The 12,714-nt window shown below is 36.9% G+C and overlaps 2 protein-coding genes across 4 annotated transcripts in view; both read right to left on the bottom strand.

The window, feature by feature from the left end:
* Nucleotides 1-571: 571 nt before the first annotated feature.
* Nucleotides 572-4,444, bottom strand: LOC112528208 (zinc finger CCCH domain-containing protein 55-like). Of its 3 annotated transcripts, none has more exons than XM_025139533.1 (9): nucleotides 3,374-4,444; nucleotides 2,724-2,903; nucleotides 2,429-2,608; nucleotides 2,244-2,338; nucleotides 1,914-2,153; nucleotides 1,671-1,833; nucleotides 1,379-1,582; nucleotides 1,170-1,255; nucleotides 572-1,092 (listed from the first exon to the last, which is right to left on the bottom strand). In XM_025139533.1, the coding sequence occupies exons 1-8, from the start codon at nucleotides 4,363-4,365 to the stop codon at nucleotides 1,222-1,224; spliced, it is 2,088 nt and encodes a 695-aa protein (XP_024995301.1). In that variant the 5' UTR covers nucleotides 4,366-4,444; the 3' UTR covers nucleotides 572-1,092; nucleotides 1,170-1,221. The 3 variants fall into 3 exon arrangements, with proteins under 3 accessions (XP_024995301.1, XP_024996709.1, XP_024995926.1); XM_025140158.1 differs by having other exon boundaries at nucleotides 1,083-1,092; nucleotides 1,170-1,235; XM_025140941.1 differs by lacking the exon at nucleotides 2,429-2,608.
* Nucleotides 4,445-10,130: 5,686 nt separating this feature from the next.
* Nucleotides 10,131-12,714, bottom strand: part of LOC112506079 — a 7,697-nt gene continuing 5,113 nt past the window's right edge. The window contains exon 4 of the mRNA XM_025110106.1: nucleotides 10,131-10,428. Coding sequence (XP_024965874.1) covers nucleotides 10,131-10,428 — 298 coding nt within the window. The remainder of the gene's footprint in view (nucleotides 10,429-12,714) is intronic.

The following is a 12,714-nucleotide window of genomic DNA, read 5'->3' as shown; positions in this document are numbered from 1 at the left end:
TTTTTTTAAATAACGCAATAATGACTTGTACCACAGGCTGTAAAAGTTGTAACCTGTGATTGGAGCCAGGAAGTCTGAGAGTGAAAGCAGTGTGGTACCCTGAGATACCATTCAAATGGGTTGTCAGCACCCATGTGACAATGTGGACCTCTCCCTTCATGTCCACCCTTAAAGAAACCAAGAATGAGACAAAAGACTCTCCTAGCCTATCCTTTAATCAACATAAAGAACACCCCTTTTCACCCACCAACTTCACCTTTCTTTCTTTCGGAGGGTATTTTCGTCATTTATCACACATTTCTCAGATACCCATCTGTGTTGATCTCAAAAAGATATGACCAAACGAAACTAAGGCTGTTCATTGATCATTCACACACAAAAAGAGATACCAAAAATGACATCTTTACCCCTTTTGGGGTCTATACATCTTTTTAATAGTCATGCTTCAGAGGGTGTTTTCGTCATTAACCACACACTTACCCATCTGCGTTGATCTCAGAAAGATGACTAATCAAAACCAAAGCTGTTCATTGATCATTCACACACAAAAAGAGATGGCAGAAATGACAGCTTTACCCTTTTGGGGTCAATATATCTTTTTAATAGACATGCTTGCTTACCCTCAATCTACTCTACTCTACTCCATATGTACACGCAAGTACATCAACCATTCACATGCTATTTATCACCTCAAAAGGAACTAGAGGGTAAAATTGACATTAGCTTCAACTACTAGTATATAACTCAAAAAAGAGAAGTAATTACTGCTACTAACCACTAGCTTTTACTTTGCAAATGTTATGCTATGGTGCTTGAGTCTTTGTGAAGGTGGTGGGTGGTGGGGGGGATCCAGCACATAACTAAAGGGAGGGTACCAAAGTTCACAAAGAAATATACCCTACTCCCATAAAATCTTCTTTTTTTTATGTATTGCATATTATGTATGGGTGTAAGTAGTATGGGGGATAACGAAGATGACAGTAATCTTGAGATCTTCCTTACAGATCTTTTCTTTTTTTGTTGTTGTTGGTGGTGTTTTCACCTATACAGCTTGAGAGGATCTTTCTCTCTCTGCTCCTACTCTTCAACTTTCTGCAGAAAACAGAAAAAAGGTCAGTATAAAAAGCAAATAATAATTCAACATAAAAACATAATTGAGATAATCTTACCAAAGCTATGTTAAAATCCCTCCATTCTGACCATTGCACAATCTAACATCACCTACATTTCAATGGCTTCTTGCCCACAAAAAGACCTGGTAAATATTAACAAATCCCAATTGAACCATTCTCCCATTTTGCAATTAAAAAAAGCCAAGATATTTGCAGGAAACTTTTAAGGGGAAGAAAGCAATGCATGTGTTGTATTGTTCTTTTACCTTGGCATTTGAAAGTAACATGATTTGAGAGAAGCCATGTTAAGAGCGGCTGAATTGGCAGGTAGCACCGGTGTAGTGTCAGAGGAAGAGGATGGTGCGGAAACACCACCATCGGCTTCTGGCATAGAGAAGATGGACTGGTGGTCTGTGGCGGTCGTCTTTGTAGGTGAAGCAAACAAGTTATCTGGAAGGATGTGCTCAAAGCTGCCATTCACACAAGAAATAAGACCTTTATAACCCCAAAACAAAAACTTAAATAATTATTTACAATTGCAGTAGATCAAAATCCAACCTTTCATGGTTATAAATTTCACTAAGATTGGAGTTCTCCTCCTTCTCACTGCTATTGCCACTATTGTTCCCATCATCATCATTTACTTCTAGTGGCATTTTGAGATCAGAGGCATTGGTTATAGGATCCATAGTACTACCTTGGGTGCCACTGCCATTAACATCTGCTACACCATAGTCATCATCAATAAAGGATGACCGGAAAAATGAAACCATAATGCAAAGGACAAGGAAGATAATTTACCTCCAGAAACAACATTTTCATTGTTGCCATCTGATGAAAGCAGGAGACTTTGGTTGGTTTGAGCATGACAAAGAGTTGGTGAAGAAACAGGGGCTAAGTTATGATGAAGCTGATGGTTATTGAGATCGGTTAACTGCATATTCATCAACTTCCTGTCCTGGAGATCAATTGCCTGTTGCAATTCAGCCCGCCCCTCTAGTTTTCTTCTCAACATCATCTCATGATTAAACATCCTTGCACCTACTTAGAGTAACAATTCAACATCACACGTGTACTATAAAGATAACGTGGCAAAACTGAATGATAAGAACATATTACTTCTCTACTCACCAAAGGGTATATGATCAAATGGCTCAGCAGATTCAAGCACAGACGGACTCAAACAACCAGAAAAATCCCCTCTCTCAATTTGCTGCTGATGCTTCCTATAAAACGAAATTCAGAGGCAAAAATTCAACAAATTAAGAACAGGACAAACACAATAAAACAAGAGAAAGCAATGGTGAAAAGCATACTTGTCTGGGATTTTTCCCTTCTCCTTGTAGGGCTTAACAAGAACACGTGAATCACATACAAAGTGAGGGTTCCCTTTGGCCAAAATAGCCTTCACAGTGTCTGGGAGAACAAATGTAACAAACCCAAACATCCGCTTCTGTTGGTATGGAATCCTCACATCTTGAACTGGTCCAAAGATACTTCAGAACATAAAAGAAATCTTTTATTTCTTAAAAGAAAAAGGAGTATAGTATAGTCAACAGTCCTCAATTACAAAATGGGACAAGAGAACATGCACTTAAACAGATAAATTACCTAAAGTAATTAGAAACGTCTTCTTCCTTAAAAGTACTATCAGCTGGAAATGTCAAGTAAATTTGTCGTGAACTTGAACTTGAATTTCCCAACCCCATTGCAGCAAGATCATGCCTATCCGGTCGAAATCGACCAAACTTGTGAAAGTCTTCCCCCATCATCAATGCTGCTGATGGTGATCTAGAAAAGCAGCATAGTTCCAACATCAAACACAAGAAATCAATTCCAATTCGAGATTTCTAATCAATCACCAAACCTTTTGTCCTACATTACCTACAAGATTGAGCTCTAACTAGCAAAATGTTAGATATAATTGTTGCCAAGATAAGGTATTTAATGTTCCACAACAAATATAACATAACATTTACCAACCAACACAAGGAAAGACGTCTATTTTGAATTACTCACTCCATTTCAAGAACATGCAAACAAAAAGAACAACCCTTTTTAAAATAAAATTAACAAACAAGTATTTGCAGCATGGTTATTTGAAATTCCTGTTATTTTTTCTGTATCTCTCTTCATAACTTGTCAAGAAGGAATCTAACACACAACCCAAAAATCCCCTTCTCTTCTTTTAAGGGAAATTTTACTTCTGGCTTAACAAATAAGGAAGCAAAATTTAGTATGGTAGTCACAAGAAAATATACCTAGGACTCTCATTGAGAAAGTTCATGCATCTGCTGAAAGGGAAAGGATGAGCTCCTCCTGCAGCCATGGCTGCAATTCTCTGCTGCTGCTGAATTGCTTTAATCCTCAGGAACTCTTCAATCTTATCAATATTTCCTGTAGGAGACCCAACAACTGCAGTAGGTGATGATGAACCCAAACACATTTCATCTCCAAAACCCCCATTTCCATGAGCAAACTTGCAAGAAGTGCCATTTTTGCAAAACCCTCGAGCAAAATACATGCAAGGCCTCCAACCTCCTAATCCACTACCTACATCATCACTTCCACCACCACCGCCAAGAAACATATCATTTACCGAGCAACTTCTCCTGTGCAAATGGTGGTGTGCATCTCCACAATTACCTGCATCTGCAGCCCAATCGGTACTGCTATTCGGGTACGGGAACAGAATCGAGTCACTCCGCCCACCAGGACTCATAATCGGGTCCATGAAGTCGACATTTTTAGAGTTGTCAAGAAACGAAAGCTGATCCGTAACAACTTGTAGCCCGCTATTACTACTATAATCCTCTGTGACATCACCAAAATTGTTGTAAAATGAACCAGAGGAGCCGCCGCCGTTAACCACGGAGGCGTATGAAGCTGCACGCGGACTGCTTCGACGATCCGGGAAAGAGCCAGATGACGACCAAGGCGAATGAGGGGAAAGAGGAGGCGGGGGGTTCATGTGATGAAACCCATTATTTGGGATGATGATTCTAGGGGATCTTTGGTGACCAAAAGGCGACGGAGACGACGGTGCAGACGAAGTGTTTGACGAAATGTCTAAAAAAGCTTTGGCTTGTTTTATAACAGAAGCAAGAAGATTTTCAGGGCCAAAAGCTAACCTTATCATCTCATTCTCACCTTGGTCTTGTATGAGTATATAACCCATGATTTTGGAAGCGTTTTCTGGATCTATGTTCTGGATCCTTGACATCACCATTTTAGTAGCTTCGATTGTATCCATGGTGCTTGAAGCAGAGTCTCTCACTCACTACTGAACCACCCTTTGAAAAGGGGTTGTTTTCTTCGACTCTCTCTCCACGAAAAGCTTTGATTTTTAGAGAGAGAAAGAGGGGGGAATAAAGACGGAAGAGGTAGGGTTTTTTAAATAGCGAGTAAAAACCTTTTACTTAATTTACAGAGAGAAGAAGCAAGAAAGAGAGAGATTGGAACGAAGCCCTTTTTTGGTGATTATGTTTATCTTTACTATAAATCATCATATCATATGCCTTAAATTAATTGATAACTATTCTCAAATATTAAGTTTTATTAAAATCTTTTCTTTTCTTTTTTTGAAATTATATTAACAATTGATATAGAAAATCATAAAAACCGTCGCTTCTTATTAATCATAATCCCTTTAAAAAGAAGTGTTACAAAGAGATAACTATGAGATACATAATTCTAATTTAACTTTAATATATTTCTCTCTCTCTATCTCTATATTATTATATATCACTATTGTCATATCATTTTTTATGATAGCACATTTATCCTTCAACACTCCTCCTATGCTGAGTCAAAAAAGTGATAGTGCACTATTGTTGCCTCGTTAAAACCTTACATCAAAATAAAAATCCCATGGGAATAAATAGGACGAAGGAAAGAATACAACGCACCCGTTTATAGACTATTCTTGTAGTCTAGTATTCCCTCGTATTGGTACATCAAGCACAAGAGTTAAGGAAAACAAGATGGTGTTTGAATTATTGTCTCACTAAAACCTTACACCAAGGAACAAAACCCAATGAGAAAAATAAAATATCAAGAGCACAATGATTCCAATATCATATGTATGGTAGACTCCCCTTTTTGTCTACCACTCCCCTGATTCTTACATTAATCAAGGGAGTTTGGAAAGTTTCCACATTCCAATGTTTTACACATGTTTCTCAAATGTGGTCTTAGGTAATGATTTGGTAAACAAATCGGCCACGTTTTCCTCAGACCTTACTTGATTCCCTTGAATCTTAAGGAGAGTCTGTTGTTGATTATAGAATAAATTTGGCGACATATGTTTTGTATTATCACCCTTGATATATCTCACATTCATTTGTTCGATACAAGTTGTATTATCTTCATATATGCATGTAGGATTTTGAGTGGTTGAACTTAAACCGCTAGCTCCTCTTATATGTGTAATGATAGACCTTAGCCATATACACTCTCGAACTGCCTCATGTAGAGCAATAATCTCTTAATGGTTCGAGGAGGTAGCTACAAGGGTTTGCTTAGTAGATTTCCAAGAAATCGTCGTGTTTCCAGTTGTAAAAACATATCATGTTTGGGAATAACCTTTGTGTGGATCAGAAAGATACCCAGCATCAGCAAAGCCTACTAATATACCGTTTTGGGTTTCACTGTAAGGGATAACGTTTTCATTGTTAATACCTTTAATAGGTATCATAACCCCATTTTTATCTTTGCAGGGAAAGAATAAGCCCATGTCGATGGTTCCTATTAGGTATCGAAATATATTCTTGATACCATTCCAATGACGTTCGTTGGCTCTGAGCAAAATATAGCTAACAAGTTCACTGAGAATGCAATATCTAATCGAGTACATCGTGCTAAGTACCATAATGTGCCTATTACACTTAGATAAGGAATTTCAGCTCCCAACACCTCTTCGTCATCATCCTTTGGACAATATGGATCTTTCCTTATATCCAAGTTTCGACCGATCATGGGGTGCTAGCCGGATGTGCTTTATCCATATTAAATCACCTGAACATTTTCTAGATATAAGTGGATTAGTGGATGAGGACTCTACAAGCTCGGTGTTCTAATTCTATACCTAGACAAAACCAAGTTTTTTCAAGATCTTTCATCTCAAATTCAGATTTTAAATAGCTTTCAGTGTCTCTTATTTCATCAAGAGTACCTATTATGTTCACATCATCAACATAAACAACTATGAATGAAAATCCAGAACTTGTTTTTTTTATAAAAATGCAAGAGCACGATTCATTGTTCTTATATCCCTACCCAATCAAGTATTCACTTAAACGGGTATACTACATTCATCTGAATTGTTTTAATCCATAGAGTGGGTGCTTTAGTTTAATTACAAATGCACTCTGTGGTTTATAGTTACTTGAATTGGGTAGTGGAAGGTCGTTAGGCACTTTCATGTATATCTCTGAATCTAGATCCCCATAGATATATGTAGTAATCACATCCATAAGCTACATTTCTAATTGGTAGGTTATAGCGCACACCTTCAGACAAATGAATTGAACCACAAAGCAAGTATACAATATGGCTCAATATTGTCTTTCCAAGTAATAAAGTGGTAAAATACCGGTTTATCGTCCACAAAGATTGTAGGAAAAGTCTAATGAGAGTCCAATGAAAGAGATGATTTCAGATAATGAATTTGAAGACTTCAGTTTGATATTCAGGCAATTAAATACAAATAAAAGAATAAACAAGGATAACATGGGTGTAAGACTTATGGTGAGACTCAAACGCAAATTCAAGTAGCCAATGTTGTAGGAATGCTACAACAGGCAGTGTTTCATAACTTAGTTCCACCATTTATTTTGAGGATATTCCTCTCGGACTTTCACTATTGCACTATATTATAGCTTTCAACCCGTATCTCTATGTGGTATCTGGACCAGGGATAGTGACGAATATTGTCCTCAAAATATATGGATAAACAAATTTTGTTGTTAAAAATCACTCTCTCAAACCGATTCTCATATCATTCAAGCTAGCGTGGGTTCTAGATAGTTCATCTCTGAATCTATCGCACTTTGACACTTTTAAAGAGTGACCAACCTGTCGGGAGTTAAGTTTGAAAGACATAAATGACAAGTCTCCTTGTCGGTAACTTTCTCAAGTCTACCTCTTATATCATTCAAGCTGACGTGTATTCAATGACTTATCTCTAAGACCATGACACTTTAACACTTTCAAAGTGATCAACTCGTCAAAAAGTGTACTTGGTTTTTATAAAAACTTTAATGAAATAATGGAACGTCGTTAATGAAAACACTAGCTACTTTCTTTTGGTTTAAAAATCTTACCTTTTCGTCTCACACCCAAGCTATGAATTTAGCTACTCATAACGAAAAATAAATGACAAGTACAGAAAATGACAGAAAGTAAAGACACAAATGTAAATTGCGTAAATTAAATGAGGAAATGTAAATGACAAGAAATATAAAGGAACATAAAGTAAAGAGCGTAAATTAAATGACGGAAAATTAAAGATGAAAAGCTCATCAAGAACTTGGATTACTTCACAAAGTAAAGTCTAAAAATCAACTTATAGAAACTGATTTGGGATGGATATAACAAGAGCCCAACCCCCCTATTTATACAAAAACATGGCACAAAAAGACCAAACTTGGGGACAAAGCTTCCTAAAGTTAACTTTAAAGTACAATTAGAGGAACTAGATAGTTATAATATTCCTAACAAAAGTTAATTAGAATTTTTAACAAAAGTCAGCAACTCCAAGTAGCTTCTAGAATGTCCAAAAAGGCAGCAGCTTAATTATTAAGATCTCCAAAAAGCCATGCATGTATCAGCTTACTGCTGCTCCAATGCTGTAGCACCAAATAGTTGAATAATATTTTCCATTAGACTCCTCCTTTGAGTATAAACAAGTCAACCACAAGTTTTAGCTCCATAATAATAAAAAGACAAATAAAGTAATAAAAAAGACTCAATATAGGGATAAAAGAAAAACAATCTAACTAAGAATATGTAAAATGAGTGCTTTATATATTGAATTCTCAACATATATCACACCCCCAAACTTAAAGCGTTGCTTGTCCCCAAGCAACCAAAAAGATAACTAAAAATGACTCAAATAAACAAATATACAAGATTAAAGCATTAAGTGCACACATGTTACAAAGCATACCATTATGAACATCATAGCCCTTCATAAATCTTTAGCAAACCATTCATAGCCTAATTCTTATGTATGAACCATATGCTAGCACTCTTCCTTTCTTTGTTAAACTCAACACACCTTATATTTAGGGTCAATAGGATTTATATGGGTTTACTCTCTTTGGCTTTTTCTTCTCTCACATTTGCCTTTTTCTTATGTTTCATCATTAAATTTTTTGAATTTTTGGCACTTTGTGCTCTTTTTGATGAAAGCATGCACATTGCCCCTATGGGACATTTTTTGTGCTTTAGACAATTCCAACTAAGACATCTTTTTAGAGCTTTGCTCTTTTGTATTGATGAATTGGCCTTAGTGGAACACCCTCCCCCAAACTTGAAATGTTGACAATGCCCTCATTGGCTATATGGGGTGTGTAGTGTATAGAGGGTACAAGTGGCAATTTGTGAGTTGTGAAAAAAGGCCTATATCATTCCCCTTTGTTTATTAGTGTATGAGTTAAGTTATGTCCCAAAAAAGAAATGTGCTAGTTCTAGCAAGAATATAATTACTAGGTGAATGGCCAATATCCTCAGAATTATTCAGGCTATGACATCAAAGACAACTATCAATAAACATGCAATCTTGTAAAGAAAATAAATCTAAAAAAATGTAAAATTATCCTAGACTCAAAAATTTAAAAAAAAAATTGGAGACTAAAGAAAAGTGATTGAATCTACCCTACTCCAAAGGAGTAGGCTTTGAAGCCTGAGCTGTCATCTCCTTCTTCAACTTCTCATTCTCTTCAAACAGACTCTTATTATCCATCTTGATGGCCTTCAGAATGTTTTCACGAAAGTTGATGTTCTCACTTGTTATGAGACTAAACAAAAGCACCAACCTTTCTACAAAAATGGAGTTGTTATGATTAGTCGATGATAAATAATGTCTAATAAAGCTTATCCAAACATTCTTGTCAGAGGACAAATTGGCAGCCTTAAAGGTTTTCAACATGAAACGAGTGTAAGGCTCCAAATCAGTCTTAGGCATTCCAAGGAAAGTCATGATCTCAACCAAATATGCCTCAGAGGCCGTGTACAAAAGTGCATCATTCTCATAATCTATGTGAGGTGAGAGACTAAACAATTTATTTATGGCTTTGTCAAAAGTAGACATCTTTCTTTGTGGCTCTATGGATGTGAAGTTATTGTCATCTTGGATGATTTTATGTTGACAAAAAGAAGAACTAATCCCCTTTTGGTCGTCAATGATCAATCCCATAGCTTCTATGTGCAACTTCAACATACCAACCAACTTCTTTTCTTGATGCAATTCTAGGGTAGATGATATGTTGACAGGCAATTTGCCTTATTCTCCTAAAAAACATACTTCAATTGGGATGAGAGTTGTTTCAACTCCAAGTCAGGTGGTGATACAATGGATGGGGTGATGTCTTTCTGCTCACTATTTTCCAGCAGCTCAAATGCAGTAACATCACATGGGATACCATCATCCTCTCTTAAATCTAACTCCTCAACAATCTCTTCATCTATTTCAACACTATCCTCTTCCTCTAATTTACAGACCTCTCTAATTCTTTCCTCATAACACATTGATTCTATTTCACAAATTATTGAACACTCTTCCAAATAGTCAGGGTATTTCAAAGAATTGAAAACATTAAATGTGACTTTTTGGTCTTGAAGTCTCATAGGAAACTCTCCTTTCTAGACATCTATCAAAGTTCTTCTGGTGGCTAGGAATGGTCTCCCTAAAATGATAGGAATCTCCTTATCAGCCTCAAAGTCTAAAATGATAAAATCTGCTGGAAATATGAACTTATCAACTTGCACTAAAACATCCTCAATATTTCCCTTAGGTTATGCAATGGATTTGTTGGCCAATTGAAGTGTAACAACGGTAGGTCTAGCTTCTTCTATGCCTAAGGTGTTGAAAACAGATAAAGGCATGAGGTTGATACTTGCACCTAAGGCACACAAAGCTTTCCCGATCTCTTTCCCACCTATAGAACAAGAAATAGTGAAATTTCTCGGGTCTTTAAGCTTAGGAGGTATCTTGTTGATCAGAAGTGCACTACATCCTTCAGTAAGAGCTACAGTTTCATACTCGGTCATATTTTTCTTCTTACTTAAGATGTCTTTGAGAAACTTGACATAACTGGGCATTTTCTCAATTGCTTCAATAAGGGGTATGTTGATATGCAATTCTTTAAACACATCCAAGATTTTTTTTAAATGCAGTTCTTCCTTCTGATTCCTCAACCTTTGAGGGTCAGGTACATAAGGAGGAACTAGTTTTATGACATCTTTGTTTGTATGTGTTGAGCAAGATGAGTCCTTTTTGCCTTGTAGGTCTTACTCTCGTGAGATGTGGATGGGGTTACGACTTTGGTCTTAGGGTTTGCTATAACCTCATTTTGTAGGGTAGTCTGATTTTGGGGGGACAGTATTGGTGATCTTAGATGATTGGTCTTCTAATGGTTTCAGTGGTTTTTCAATAACAAGGGCCAATGTTGTAGCATCAGTTTTTGACAAAATTGGTTCATGATCTTTTTGCACGGCCTCTGTCAATTCTTTCCACTTCTCAGGGTCACTGCTTTCACATGTTCCTTTCCTAAGGCTCTCGGGACTTCTGTGTTACTAGGCAAAGTACCAAGGACTCTATTGGTCTGATTGAGTGCAAGTTGACTGACTTGGGTTTCTAGATTTCTGATAGTAGCACTTTGTTGATTAAAAAGAGATTGATTCTGAGAGTTTTGCTGGGTTATCAGAGCTTGATTTTGAGCTTGAGCCTGCGTAAATAACCCTTTTATCATTGTTTCTGTTGGGTTACGGGATCTCAAGCACAACGGAAAATAAAACCGTAACCCTCCAAGGATCCATTTAAACTGGAATAAATCGGGTGTTTCGAAATTATACCTCACAGTTAGCGAAACTTTGAATCACAGCAACAAACAAAGCTTGATGCCTCCACGGTATCCATGCAAACAATCCGAATCCTTTGCCTTCTCGTGATACTAGTCACGGTTTCAAAACTTAGAAAGAAAAGGGAGCATATTGTTGTAGGTGGTTTTTAGGAGAGAAAATTGCAAGAATGTTAGGATCAAGTGCTTACCCACTACACCAAAAGCAATTGCCTTGGTGAAGGCGCAACCTTATTTCCTTTATAGCGTAGCAACCAGTGCCAAAGTTCGATTTAGGAAGATGTTGGAACCGTGACCAACAACCCCCCCCAGCATCTGCCGGTACTAATAAGAGATTCGTTAGAAGTCAATGGCCGCGCAACATGCCTTTCTCATAATTATGCACTCCTTGCATATTATGCACACCATGGGATTCGAACCCGTGACCTGCTCTGATACCAATTGTTAGGATCAAGCGCTTACCCACTACACCAAAAGCAATTGCCTTGGTGAAGGCGCAACCTTATTTCCTTTATAGCGTAGCAGCCAGCGCCACGTTTCGATTTAGGAAGATGCTGGAACCGTGACCAACAAAGACAAAAAACTCACTAGCATAAAAAATGTCATACATTTTATATGGACATGGGATGTATGGCCTAGCCATCACCATACCTCCAACCCATGCCTCCACCATGCTTGAGTGTAAGACCTTCATACACCATCACTCTCTTACAAAGCCATCCCTAGTCATCTTTATTTATGTCCAACATAAATAATATCTGATTTTATTTAATCAGATTAAATCGATACAAATCAGATATGATAATTGAACATTTAAATTATTGAAACTCCTTATTCGAATATGTACAAAGCGTGTGACCCAATGGGTTCTTGACATGTTGGTAATAAATATAAATCTCATATTTATAGTTATAAACGATGAGCGGTATCTAGCAATACATCACCGTTACCCAAATGACGAGAATTGGTGATACAACAAATTATCGGTTTGTAGTCAATTTTAGTTTTACAATGTTAATTCTTTTGTCCTTGATGTCCAGATTGAACACGAGACATTGAATGTGTCATTCTCGTTATGTCCAATCTCTAGTTTCTTGATTCCTTAACATACTAATAAAAAATAGATAATGATATATCATATCAATTATCTAAGCATGCATGCATTTATTTAGTATATATTTATCAAGGGGCCTAGAGACATCACTCCTGTCATAAAGGAGGGACAAATCCTATCTCGATACATGCTAATTATATCATGTGATATGCAACATACCCAACTATCATTCTGTCACCCAGTTACTATATTATTAGAATAAATGTCAAAATACATTACTCATACATAACAAACTCCATATTCTCAAGTCAAAGAATTACATGTACATTGACCATATGARAAACACTTATGACACTKACATGACATCCAATGAAGTGTTCTCATAACGAGTCACGTCCGATACACAAAATCTCCATTTTGTACCCATATGCAGATTCGATATATCTATATGAATCCCTACATATGC

The sequence above is a fragment of the Cynara cardunculus genome (genome assembly GCF_001531365.2).
Source record: "Cynara cardunculus var. scolymus isolate 2C chromosome LG 1, CcrdV1, whole genome shotgun sequence".
Taxonomy (NCBI): domain Eukaryota; kingdom Viridiplantae; phylum Streptophyta; class Magnoliopsida; order Asterales; family Asteraceae; genus Cynara; species Cynara cardunculus.
Note: the sequence above shows the minus strand (reverse complement) of the source record. Positions and strands in the feature narration are given on the sequence as shown.

Excerpts from the sequence above, each read along its gene's own strand:
- LOC112528208 (XM_025139533.1), bottom strand. The coding sequence starts at position 4,365 with ATGGATACAATCGAAGCTACTAAAATGGTGATGTCAAGGATCCAGAAC. Across the intron at positions 2,609-2,723 it reads GACGTTTCTAATTACTTTAG|TATCTTTGGACCAGTTCAAG; the intron begins GTAATTTATCTG and ends TATGTTCTGAAG. Across the intron at positions 1,834-1,913 it reads TGAAAATGTTGTTTCTGGAG|ATGTTAATGGCAGTGGCACC; the intron begins GTAAATTATCTT and ends ATGGTGTAGCAG.